General features: G+C 37.0%; 1 protein-coding gene across 1 annotated transcript in view; it reads right to left on the bottom strand.

Annotated features, from left to right (window-relative positions):
- Positions 1–12,500, bottom strand: part of efnb3b (ephrin B3b) — a 108,436-nt gene that overhangs the window by 10,200 nt on the left and 85,736 nt on the right. Inside the window, exon 3 of the mRNA XM_039659712.2 lies at positions 1,385–1,477. Within this exon, the coding sequence (XP_039515646.1) occupies positions 1,385–1,477 (93 nt within the window). The remainder of the gene's footprint in view (positions 1–1,384; positions 1,478–12,500) is intronic.

The following is a 12,500-nucleotide window of genomic DNA, read 5'->3' as shown; positions in this document are numbered from 1 at the left end:
GACTTCAATGGGAACCAAACGGTTCAAGGTCCAAATGAGTGTTTCAGTGCAGCTTCAAAGGGCTTTAAAGGACACCAGACGATGAATAAGGGTCTTATCAAGCGAAACGATCACTCATTTCAAAAAAACAAATAACAAAAGTTTAAATTTTATAAGCTCAAATGCTCTGTTCTGTAATGAGCATTCGTGACTCTCCTGTTCAAACTCGTTCATCAAAATGAACAAATCTTTTTTCGAGTCATGACTCCTTGATAAGACCCGTATTCATCGTCTGGTGTCGTTTAAAGCCCTTTGAAGCTGCACTGAAACTCTCATTTGGACCTTGAACCGTTTGGTTCCCATTGAAGTCCATTATATGGAGAAAAATCCTGGAATGTTTCCATCAAAAACCTTAATTTCTTTTCGACTGAAGAAAGAAAGACATGGACATCTTGGACGACATGGCGGTGAGTAAATTAACAGCAAAAGTTTTCTTAAAAGTGAACTACTCCTTTAAAGGTACAGTAGCAAAGACAACCTGATTATTTCTAAAGGTCACAGAGAGGTCCTGTACATCTAAATTACAACTTTAAGAAAGATAATAAATAGTAAAAGTGCAGAGTGTGGCCCCTTTAAGACGTATCACACCATAATGTTGCTGTTGAGGGGCAACCACTGAGGTTACAAACACTTCAGACAGCAGACAGACATTTCACTCACACACACACACAGTCATCTCTGAGCTTATGGCGAGCTGTCACACTTGTCAAAATGCCATGACAGTGTGTGTGTGTGCAGGCACATCTCATCAGATATCTTCAACCGAAACGGCTTTTATTTAGATGACAAACAAAACAGACGTGACCTTTCAGCCACGAAGCAGATAACAACTACAGTGAGAGAGCAAGAGGGAAAAAGGGGGAAAAAGAACGGGATTTTTAAGTAAAGTCAGTAATGTTTCTGGGGGCAAAAATATGATTTATAGCCAAAGATTGAGACGGGAAAACAATGAAATGTTTCATATCTATGTTCAATCCTCTTTCATTCAACAGTGTAGTGTGATAGGCATGACTGATAAATAACTCTAAACTAAACAGACACGAGTGTGTGTGTGTGTGTGTGTGTGTGTGTGTGCAGTTACGGCTCATGGAGTTGTGTCCACAGTCTGTTGGGATTCACTTACCGCTGTTGTCCTGAGTTTAATAATAAAAACTAACAAGGGTACTACAGAGTTTGTGTTTGTGTGTACACACTAGCTATTGGTCACGAGCGTGGTCATCTGTGCCACTGAGAGAAACGCAAATCCAGCATCCGTAACTGTTTCAGGCGAACAACCCCCTGGCTTTGTCTGCCGATACGCTCCCAAGAGCGCGTGTGTGTGTGTGTGTGTGTGTGTGTTACTCACTCTGTCCCACTTTCAGCACCACCTTCATGCCCTGTGTAGCACAAACTCCTCCTCTCATGCTCTCCAGCCCCTGACGCGTCCCGTCCGATGTGGCTGTTAAAAGAAAAGGAGAGATTTTATTATTTTTATATCACACACACAGCAATGAATCAACCATTCGAAAAGGGACTTCTTAATGTGTTTATTTAGTCTTTTATGACATTTTCTCAAGTAAATATAAAATACACAGAGAAATATATATTTAAAAAACAGATAAATATTTGAAATGCAACACTGCATAAAATATTCAGCATTGTTTTCATAGATTGCATCTCGAATGTCTATTTTTGTCTTTCTTTCACAAGTGTATTTGTGTCTTACTGCAATGGCAGATTTTTTCAGTCGTTTTAAACCAGTTTTTTTTACTTGAAACTAGTCACAAAATCTACTTGTATTACAGATAAGAACATTCTCTGAACACAAGTCTTAATGTCTTATCCAGTGTTGCTTCTCAAGTGCATTTATCTCTTTTTAAGGGGATTTTCTTTTGAGTCTGAACTGATACTTGAGTCTGGTATCTCCAGACCAGAGATGCTGTACATATGACGTATAAAATGGTTAGTTTAAAAAAATATTGTTGGTTTAACTTAAAATGCCTTAAAATTTTAAGTTGATTGAACTGGAAAAAGTGAGTTAATACAATGAAGGAGATTCATTTAATCATCAGAAACTCAAAATAATAAGTTATCTCAACTAAATAAATTATTTAAGTTGATTTGACAAAAGAAAAAATGTTGTGATAACAAATCTTGAAAACATTTTTTTTTTACAGTGTACACTGTAAAAAAATATTGATGGTTTAACTTAAAAAAGTAAGTAACCTGGTTGCCTTAAAATTTTAAGTTGATTGAACAGGAAAAAGTGAGTTAATACAATGAAGGAGATTAATTTAACCATCAGAAACTCAAAATAATAAGTTATCTCAACTAAATAAATTATTATAAAGTTGATTTGATAAAAGAAAATATGTTGTGATAACAAATCTTGAAAATATTTTTTACAGTGTAGTTATTTTCCATTCAAAATGTTATTCGTAATCCAAGTTTGAGTGAAAATGTGGCAATCTTCAAAAATAGCTGGGGTTTTCCCGCAGAAATGAAATTTTTTTTCCCGCCAAAACTTTATCTGGTAATCTAATGTGATATCTGAGATAACTGCTGTACTTTTATTTGTGCTCTGGTTGTATCAAGCACATTTTGGCAAATTAGTTGTTGTATGACTCTCAGACACAGATCTGACACTGTAGCAATAGTTCCCACTGACACACGTATATTAGATCTGATGTGGATTAACACATAGAAATGTCACTCTGCATCATGGCGCTGCTCTAATGAGGCCTAATTTCCGGTCCCAGAGGAGGTCATTTAACTTCCCAAAACGCCTTAAACTGCATCCATCACTCACACACACAAACTCCGAGGGACTCTTTTCACTTCCTCCCGAACGCTGACGGGATTTTGAGGAATGATATTATGGACCTGCAGTAAGTGGGCCAGTGATGTGCTGCTGTTGTGTGAGATGCATGTGGGCTGAAGTGAGCTAAGAGAGGACGATGGCTGGGCACGTGTGGGCCAGACGCACAGGCCAAAGACAGGACAGGACAGCTTGTCCTTGGTAATAAGGTCTGGCCATCTTAAATGAGAGAGAGAGAAATAATGACCTGATGTAAGTGAGAGTGCCGGATCTTATTTACTGAAGGATGGATGGAGAGAGAGAGAGAGAGAGAGAGAATGAAATGGAGGTCAGACACACCTCTGTCCTTCATGTGAATAATATTTTAGTGTCTTCCGATTCATTCATTTATTTCATATATCACTCTCTGTCAGTCTCAAGTGGACTTTTTGAACAATTTTGTCTGTTTCTGAAATAAATAGCCCAGGGCAGCAAAATAACATTCCTACCAATGACCGAGGGAGAGTGTGAGAGAAAGAGAGAGACCTTCACACTATCATCTCACACTCTCAGCCTCAGCGAAAGACTACAGAGTGTGTTTGCACAGGGGAGTAGACAAACCAATAATGATAGAAAGATACATAGAACGATTCAGAGAACGATAGATACAATGATGGACAGAATGGCAGAACAATAAATGGATGGATGGATAATATAAGCCTACAGATGGATGGATGGATGGATAATGATAGATAGAACGATAGATAGAACGATAGATAGATAGATAGATAGATAGATAGATAGATAGATAGATAGATAGATAGATAGATAGATAGATAGATAGATAGATAGATAGATAGATGGATAAATGGATAGATAGATAGATAAATGGAAAGATAATGATAGATAGAACGATAGAACGATAGATAGATAGATAGACAGACAAACAGACAGAGAGACAGATAGACAGACAGATGGACGGACGGACGGACGGATGGATAATGATAGATAGAATGATAGATAGAATGATAGATAGATGGATAGATACAGTAGATAGATAGATAGATAGATAGATAGATAGATAGATAGATAGATAGATAGATAGATAGAACGATGGATGGATGGATAGAAAGATGGATAGATAGAACAATGGATGGATGGATGGATAGATGGATAGATAATGATAGATAGATAGATAGATAGATAGATAGATAGATAGATAGATAGATAGATAGATAGATAGATAGATAGATAGATAGATAGATAGATAGATAGATAGATAAATTGATAGATGGATAGATGGATAGATAAATGAATAGATAATGATAGAACGATAGATAGATAGATAGATAGACAGACAGAGAGACAGATAGACAGACGGACGGATGGATGGATAGATAGATGGATGGATAATGATAGATAGAATGATAGATAGAACGATAGATAGATAGATACAGTAGATAGATAGATAGATAGATAGATAGATAGATAGATAGATAGATAGATAGATAGATAGATAGATAGATAGATAGATAGATAGATAGATAGATAGATGGATGGATAGATAGATAATGATGGATGGATGGATGGATAGATAAATAGATAGATAGAACGATAGATAGATAGATATGATAGAGAGATAGATATGATAGATAGATAGATAGATAGATAGATAGATAGATAGATATAGACAAACAGAGAGATAGATAGAGAGACAGACAGACAGACAGACAGACAGACAGACAGACAGATAGATAGATAGATAGATAGATAGATAGATAGATAGATAGATAGATAGATAGATAGATAGATAGATAGATAGATAACGATGGATGGATGGATGGATAGATAGATGGATAAATGGATGGATGGATAGATAACGATGGATGGATGGATGGATGGATAGATATCAGGAAGGTCAAGGTTAACTGTAACCCTAAAACATCTAGATATTCTTAGGCGAGAGAGAGAGAGAGAGAGAGAGAGAGAGAGAGAGAGAGAGAGACATTGATGGTCTGTGACAAGCTGTTGCTGATGTGATTGAGAATAGAGATGATAGGAGGTGACGGAAAGACCAAATGTGTGAGCGGAGAACAGAAAAGAAAGTGTACGAAAGAGTGGAAAGAGAGAGAGAGGGAATGTGAATGTGGCTCGTCCCTGTAAGGTGAGGCACTGAAAGCTCTCGGAGCAGAGAAAGACGAGAAACAAAAGACAGACGAGAACAATACTTGTACTGTAAGTAAAGCTGAACCTTTGGCTCTCCTTTAAACATAAATGAATCAGAGAGAGAGAGAGAGAGAGAGATGAAGAGGTAAAAATGGGATGAGAGAGGCTGATGGGAGCACGAGGACGAGAGAGGGAGATAGAAAGACTACAGTAAAGACAGGATGAGTAATTGAGGCTATGATCGGCAGTGATGGCGGGATGAGGAGAAACGGAGGTCGGAGTTGAGGAACACCATTCTCCGAGTCTCATAAAACAGGACCAGAAAGAAACGAAGGGCAGGGGTCATGGAGAAACATCGCAGTCTTTTGTTCTTAATGACTGTGTGTATTTTATTCACATCAGTGTGTGTATTCTCCACGATAAGAGGAAAACATTTGTGTAAAGACAGTAGCAGCTGCATGTCACAAAGATTCAAGAGAGAGGAACTGATAAAAAGAATGACATGTAAAGGCCAGAAGAGCAATTTAGTGAAAAAAACAAGGAACAAATGTGTGTGTGTGTGTGTGTGTGTGTGTGTGTGTGTGTGTGTGTGTGTGTGTGTGTGTGTGTGTGCATCTCCCACGCATGTGTTTATGTAAAGGGGTTCTGGGATGCCTCTTGTCACACTAATGATGGTGATAAAGCGCAAGTCAGTCAGACGTGTGTGTTATGTGTGGGCGTTATCCCACGGCTATTATTGTGGAAGCACATTTGTGTGTGAGTGTGTTTATGAGAGACTGTGTGTGTTGCATGCATGTTAGATATATTTTTCACGGCAGAGTGAAAATCATCATAAATATTCAAATCTGCGAGTTAAAGGAATATTTTGGAATATTTATAACCTGTTGATTACCATAGACAAGCATTTTAAACCTCATAAATGAACATGCGTGTAAAAATTAAGTTTTCATTTCATATATGCATCTTTTTTTTTTCATGCAACATAAAAGAAGAGCGTTCGCAGAGTGTTCACGCTGCTCTTGCTCATACAGTGAAAAATGACCATATCAGCATCATAAAAGTACTTCATATCACTATTTTTAAGTCTTCTGAATCCATAGATTCCGTGTTAAATAAATAACATTTTAATATTTATTAGAATATTTGCAGCAAGTCCAGTGTTGTTAACGGTAACAGTGTAAAACCAATAAAAATATTGTTGATTGAAATAAAGCTAAAAGAAAAAAAAATTAGATGAAGTGCTAAATTAATAAAACTAAAAGTGTAATAAATATGCATTAAAGCTAAATATAAATATATTTAGAATTATTTAGAATATATTTATAAATATTTAAAAAATAATAATAAGGACAAAAGCACAAACTAAAACAAATGAAAGCTGGTGTAATATGATGAATATGATATTAAAGCTTATAAACAATTAATTCAAAAAAGACACTTGGAATCTTATGAATATTCATGTGTATTGAAATATGGCACATCAAGTCATATCACAACAGCTTTGACATCAGGGATTGATTATTATGTGTCTCGAAACAGTTTTGAATATGCAAATATTTAAATCACACTGATGGGATTTGAGAGCCATGGCTTTTCAATCAATACTTAAATTAGGATCTTATATATATATATATATATATATATATATATATAGAGAGAGAGAGAGAGAGAGAGAGAGAGAGAGAGAATCACGTTTTTTTCAAATTGTTTCAAATAGAGATCATGATTCTGAACACTGAACAGACAACTTAACAAAATTAATTTAATTAATTCAATAATTCATCTGAGGTTCTGATAAAATGTTAATTACCGCAGTCTATTTAAAATGTTTAATTAATCTGAATGACTTTTTTAAAAGTCGGTTTGAATGAATGATTCAATGACTTCACATGTTCCATTATGAATCAGCGAACAAGTGATTTACTGTATTAAAAAATAATCCTTTTACAAAAAAACGGTAAACTACTGGCAGCTGTGGTTGCCAACATCATACCGTAACTATACGGTATGTTACTCTTTTTGTGTTAGAGCACATAGCTGTTCAATTAAAGTTTTGTACTGTAGCTGGCAATACGGTAACTGTTAATTTCAAAAACAGTAACACACCGTATTTTTACGATATGATGCTGACGTTTTTTTTTTACCGGATAATTTTTTACAATTACATTAGAAAAATTACATTTAGTACATTGGTTACATTTTAGCGGTTTAAAAAAGTGGTTTCATACCATACTTTTTACACAGATTTGAATGTTCGATGTGATCGTACTTGTCAAAGATTGCCGTAGGAATGAGATCACGTATGTATTTGAATCGAGATTGTGATCGTTTAACGATTAATCGGCTCTAATATAGGCTTATAAACACACTGAAAGCATGTTTCCTGCTTGTTATCAAAATGAATGATCTATCTATGCAATCAGCAAAGTGTCACAGATGCTGTCCATAGACAACGAGCAGTAAATAACCCCTAATCTTCCAAATTAAAAGCACCCAAATCTCAAAAAATCCACCATTGAGCTGTAAAACGTGAATTTAGAACTCAGTGTGTGAGTGTGAAATACAGTACGAGTTTTTGTTTAGTACAGAACTGAACCAAGAGAGATTTGCACTACTGTCCTCCGCCAACTATTTCCACCTTTGGCTCACACTTCATATTTCCTGAAACTAAATAAGACTCAATTAATCACCAGCAACACATTGGTATGGTTGATTTAAGCCATTAACGAAGCCCTCATAAGCAATTAAGAGAGTGCCGACAGCTAAAAGAGAGAGGGACGGTAGAATTTACCCGAAAAAAAAAAAAAGGAAAAGTGCTATTAGACTCAGCGCCGTCACGAAATCATAATGTTTTCCATTAACTTTAAAAGCAGGAAACGCTGCAATGTTCTTGCGAGGCACAATTTATGCCGTTATCCACCAAAACAACATCACTTTAAGAGGGAAAATGGCTGCTGATGTCAAAATGATGGCACTTCTCTTAATGTGTCTAAGCGCTCTGATTGGTCAGTTTATGACGTTCACAGAAGAGGCACAAGAGACAAGGTTTCGCTGTAGACGACTTTCACCCTGACGTGTCTGACAAGACCGCGATGTCATTATAAATAGCTCTGTGTGAGTGTATGATAAAGAGCTGCGTTTGAAAGCCTACAGGCTAACATGAGATTGTGTGTGTGTGTGTGTGTGTGTGTAGAGCAGGACAGATTAAGGAGCCTCTTGAGGTACGTATACGAGTATATCACACTGACAGTCTTGGCAATGGTGCATAATTGCAGCTCATAATGTCCCAGATGATCACACACACACTCTCACAGTTACACTAAGATACAGTCGTCAAATGCAAACATGTTTAAAACATAAATGACATACGAGAGTGTATATATAATCTACTCCCAAAACACACATACACACAGAGGAATTCTGGGCCCCTTGACTGTGTATATTGAGCTGAGCCTCAACAAAATGTAAGGACAATACATGTCATTTTCTGATCCCATCAATAATAAAGTATTACAAAACTGAATATTCCTCTTGGGAGACGACGGATTGAAATATTTAAAAAAAAAAGCTCAGTTTGTGAATGAAATATTAAAGGAGTGTTGCTGGTTCATTTAAAGTTCAGCTTGAGTGACAGCATTTGTGGTATAATTACCACACAGAAATAAATAAATAAACTGACTTGAACTGAGTTATTAATAGCATTTTACACTACTGTCCAAAAGAGTCAGTAGTGTGTAAGGAAAAAAAAAACATTTATTTTTAATAATTGTATTCAGCAAGGACACGTCAAAAGTAACAGTAAATACTTTTAAGTTGTCACAAAAAATATATTTAAAATAAATGCACTTTTGTAACTTTATTTTAATCAAAGAATACTTAAAACAACGAAATATTTCAAAAACATATGAAGGTACGAATATGAAAAAAAAATGAAGGTACTTCAGACCAACCCCTTTTAGATTTGCGTCGAGCACAAGAGTCAAAGGGATAGTTCACTTTGAAATTAATTTTTGATATGTTTTATTTTACCTCAAGGGCATCCAAGATGTAGGTGTCTTTGTTTCCGCAGTATTTTCAATTTTGACATTTTTCAGTCAAACCGTTGTTGTCTATCAGTCATATAATGGAGGTCTATGGTCACCACCTCAAAGAGCATGCACGAAGAAGTCAAAATTAAACATGATTTAATGACTCGTACATGTAAGTAAACATTGATGGCCTAAGACACGAAACGAGCGGTTTTTGTGAGAAAACGAACAGTATCACAGTGACGTCCAAGTGATCTGAATCAGTTGTTCAATGTCCAACTGAACCGAACTGAATCAGTTCAATGTGACGCCGGAAGTGATCGCTTGTGTGTGACATCACTCAATATTTACACAGAGATTTTGGAAGTTTTACCTTTTACTAAACACATTTAGATATACCGAAATCGTCTTCCATTGCGGTTTCCCGTATATCTAAATATGTTTAGTGAGAGGTAAAACTTCCGAAATCTCTGTATAAACAAAGAGTAACGTAGGCGCGCAAGCGATCACTTCCAGCGCATGCGCAGACCGAAGCACCCGTGCCGTCAGATCATTTTCTCATGGCTATGATTACAAGAGGTAAAAACGATATAAATACTGATCGTTTTCTCACACAAACCGCTCGTTTCGTGTCTTAGGCCATCAATGTGTACTTACATTTACGAGTCATTAAATCATGTTTAATTTGGACTTCTCTGTGCATGCTTTTTGGTGGACCCCCTTAGCCTCCAGTGTATGACTGATAGACAACAACGGTTTGACTGAAAAATGTCAAAATTGAAAATACTGTGAAAACAAAGACACCTACATCTGGGATGCCCTTGAGGTAAGATAAAACATACCAAAAATGAATTTCAAAGTGAACTATCCCTTTAAATAGCAACAGCGCCCAAGCCCCCCACAAAGTTACTTGCGCTTCGCGCTTGATACAATCTTAGAAGAAAAGGTTCTATATAGAACCTTAAAAGGTTCTAAAGCGCTACATATTTGGAACCCCTAAAACAGTGGTTCTCAAAGTGGGGTCCGCGGACCCCTGGGGGTCCGCGAGCTAAAGCCAGGGGGTCCGCGAAATAATTTACAACCTAACGTTTTTTTCCATGCTATGAGTCATGTTTTCTTTATCATCTGAAAACATGCTGTTTATTCCTAAGTAACTTATATAAAGCATTTAACATATAAAACAATACAAAGTAGACACTTAAAGTTTTCTATAGATAGATAATCTATGTCTTTGCGTCAAGTAGACTATTCGCTGCTGTTGATTTTGCGGGACGTGCGCCAGAAAGGAGACAGAGAGACGGCATGAACCCGCATCCGGTTCTTTTCTGTATTTTTAAAAGGCATTACATTTTGTAGTCATTTATAATGTAGCCTATACACAAATAAAAAAATGGACACTTTACCGTTTCGGATGATGCACTCTTGTCTTATCTATGACCATAAATAAGAGTATTCCTGTTTCCACTGCTGAGGAAAAATTCCCAGGTAATTGCGCCCCGGCGTCTCGCGTGCGTGCACAATAGTCAGTTCTAGCACTGCTACTGTAGATTTGACATTAGAAGTCTGATCATTATCAAAATAAAAGTGCATAGTGACAGGGCCGTACCCACAACTGAGGTTGCAAGGATGCACATCGCGATGATACTGACCTTCTCGTCTGAGGTGCTTCAGCAGACTAACAACGATAGCTCGTCAATGTCAAAATGTTTGAGTCGGAGTGAACTCAAAGTTCCCCGCACGACGTTTCAGTCAACGGTCATAAAGTGCGAGATAAGATGTAGGCCTTTATTAACATAAACTAAACAGCTGTTTTAGATAAAAGTTTTAAAAAACGACTGAAACAATTAGTTTGCAAAGTATTAATCAAGCTCAACTTTAACAAAGGAAAAAGCAGGTCAATAGAAACATACTGTGCCTATGAGATTAACATTATGGATTCATATATTTAACATATACTGTATGTTTTTTTTAGCTAATTACAGTAGCTCAAATTAACAACGCACGCACCTATTAAACATAATGCCATTGTCATTGTATTTATAGGCTTATGGGCTTTATTTGTGTGCAGAATAGGCCTAATTATTGAAACATTTCTTTTTTAAGGCCATTCCTGATTGGAATATGTGATTGTGTTTCGTGACATCTTGACAAAAAAAAAAAAAAATGTATGCCACTGACTGACATGCTTCTACTAAATCTATAGTTATCCAATTGTGGGGCCTTAAAACACCTTAAAATGCACATGTGTAGATCAAGAACATCAAAAATTCCTAAGTGAGGGATCCTAAGTGATTCCTAGCAAGATCACTTTCGTTATCTCAGTAGGCTATTTAGAAATTCCTGCATAGTACCCTGGGTGGAGACCATTCATTTTGTGCAAAAATATTTCATTTGCCGCTCACACATTAACTTTGTGCTCAATAACTGTTATAAATATGAGGGGGGTCCTTGGAATTTTTTTTCCCCTGAAAGGGGTCCCTGGCACCAAAATGTTTGAGAACCCCTGCCCTAAAATGCAATGAGTGTGAATGATCACAAAATTCAAGATATGCGAGTTAAAAAATGTAATTAATCAACATCAGACGAAGAGTGCCATTTCAGTTTTTCTCCTCCAAAAATCTGCATGATTAAAATGTGATATTAAGTTACTACAACGGTTTAATAAACAATAATTTAATTACATTATAATGTAATATATGAATGAATAATAGAATTTAAAAACCTTTGTGCCAAAAGTGTTCTTTCTTGTCATTATTGAACCTTTTTTAGCATAAAATATCCTTTAGAGTTGAGTAAAGAACCCTATGCTACAAATACAGAACCCTTTTTTCTAAGAGTATACTTGCGTTTCAGATCGTTAAATTAGGGCCCCATGTGTGTCTCCCTCGTCCACTTGTGATCCGATCTTAACACCAGGTTAAGGCAAATACCAAACTCACAATATTCCTCCTCATATTTTGACATAAAACGCATTGAACACATTGCTGTGGGCTCCTCTGGATCTGAATCATTTCCACCTTTGACCCCATTAGCTGCAGCCCTGCATGATCTTTCCTATGCTCAATGACATTTTCAATGGTGGCCAGTTATTCATGAGTCAACCCATCGAGTCAGATTACGGTCACGTTTCACTCGGGCTAAACCACGTCACAGACAGGCGAGGACTTCCTCGGTCCCATGCAAGCTTTTCCGTGCTGTAAATGCATGCTGTAGTTAGTGTGTCGGAGCGAGGTTAAAGGCTCCAGCGGTCGAGTGTGAGAGAAGGCTGGTGTACTGGAGGCCTGCCAGACAGGCTTATGAACCACTAGAGAGAGTTTAACCCGTCTGACCTCTTAACCATTCCTTCTCTAACACTGCTCATGCCTCTGCCAGCCCATCAGCCTGTATGAGTAAACACACAACACGAGTCCAAACTCCAGCAGAGCAAGCGTCCACGAGAAGAAAGCAGCTTACGAGGGGCAGGGGTCACCGAGAGAGAGAGAGAGGTCTGA

This window comes from Pimephales promelas, chromosome 1, assembly GCF_988280905.1.
Source record: "Pimephales promelas chromosome 1, fPimPro1.hap1.1, whole genome shotgun sequence".
NCBI classification, from domain to species: domain Eukaryota; kingdom Metazoa; phylum Chordata; class Actinopteri; order Cypriniformes; family Leuciscidae; genus Pimephales; species Pimephales promelas.
Note: the sequence above shows the minus strand (reverse complement) of the source record. Positions and strands in the feature narration are given on the sequence as shown.